At 64.8% G+C, this 782-nt stretch overlaps 1 protein-coding gene across 1 annotated transcript in view; it reads right to left on the bottom strand.

Moving 5' to 3' along the window:
• Positions 1–355: 355 nt before the first annotated feature.
• LOC104540514 (cytosolic carboxypeptidase 2-like) overlaps positions 356–782 on the bottom strand; it is a 3084-nt gene continuing 2657 nt past the window's right edge. Inside the window, 2 exon segments of the mRNA XM_010184342.1 lie at positions 356–586; positions 678–775. Of these exon segments, the coding sequence (XP_010182644.1) occupies positions 356–586; positions 678–775 (329 nt within the window).

Below are 782 nucleotides of genomic sequence, written 5' to 3'. Positions count from 1 at the left end.
GGGAGCTCCAGGGGTGCCGGCACCAGGCCAGGACAGCTCGGGGACAGGTGTCCCTGCAGGTCTGTTCTCTCTGGGATGGGGTGGACCGTGCTTGTGGGTCCAGGCTCACCGGGACGCTGGCATGGTTCAGGTAGACAGCGTTAGTCTGACGCAGGGCATTTCTCGCTCTCTGGCTCCGCAGCCGCTTCCTCCTCCGTTTCTCCAGCTGCACTGGACAGCAAAGCAGTGCCAAGGTGTCTGCATTTTGTGCCACCTCACACCTCCACGGCGCTTTGTCCCTCCCACCCTGAAAACTGCAGCACCCTGGCAAGAACTCACCAGCCGGGCTGGGCCAGGGAGGGGAGCCGAGGGCTCATCAGACACAGAGCTGTCGGAGCCGCTGGTCGGAGCCGCTGGTGCTGTGGGGGAAGATGATGAGCGCCTGCAGCCCCCACTGGCACTGTGGGGCTCTGCGAGTCTGCATGGCTGGGACACACCTGGACTCAAGCTCCGAGGGGGAGATGTCACTCCAGCCACCACCGACTCCCGGCTTCTGGCCCAGCCGCTGACGCAGCAGCGCATTCACCTGCAACAGACACTGCTGGAACTGCAGGGCAGAGCCAGTGTCACCGTGGCCACCGCTGCGGGCCTGGGATCCGGCCCTGGTGCCACGGTTTGAGCCACAGCTGCTGGCCCACCTTGGCAGGATTGGGGTCGCAGAAGTCAAGCAGGGTGTCGCAGAGGTGGTAGCCCAGCGACTTGAGGTCCTCCACAGTGAAGTGCGAGCTCCTTCCGCCTGGAGG

This window comes from Mesitornis unicolor, unplaced genomic scaffold (assembly GCF_000695765.1).
Source record: "Mesitornis unicolor isolate BGI_N332 unplaced genomic scaffold, ASM69576v1 scaffold33355, whole genome shotgun sequence".
Lineage (NCBI taxonomy): Eukaryota > Metazoa > Chordata > Aves > Mesitornithiformes > Mesitornithidae > Mesitornis > Mesitornis unicolor.
Note: the sequence above shows the minus strand (reverse complement) of the source record. Positions and strands in the feature narration are given on the sequence as shown.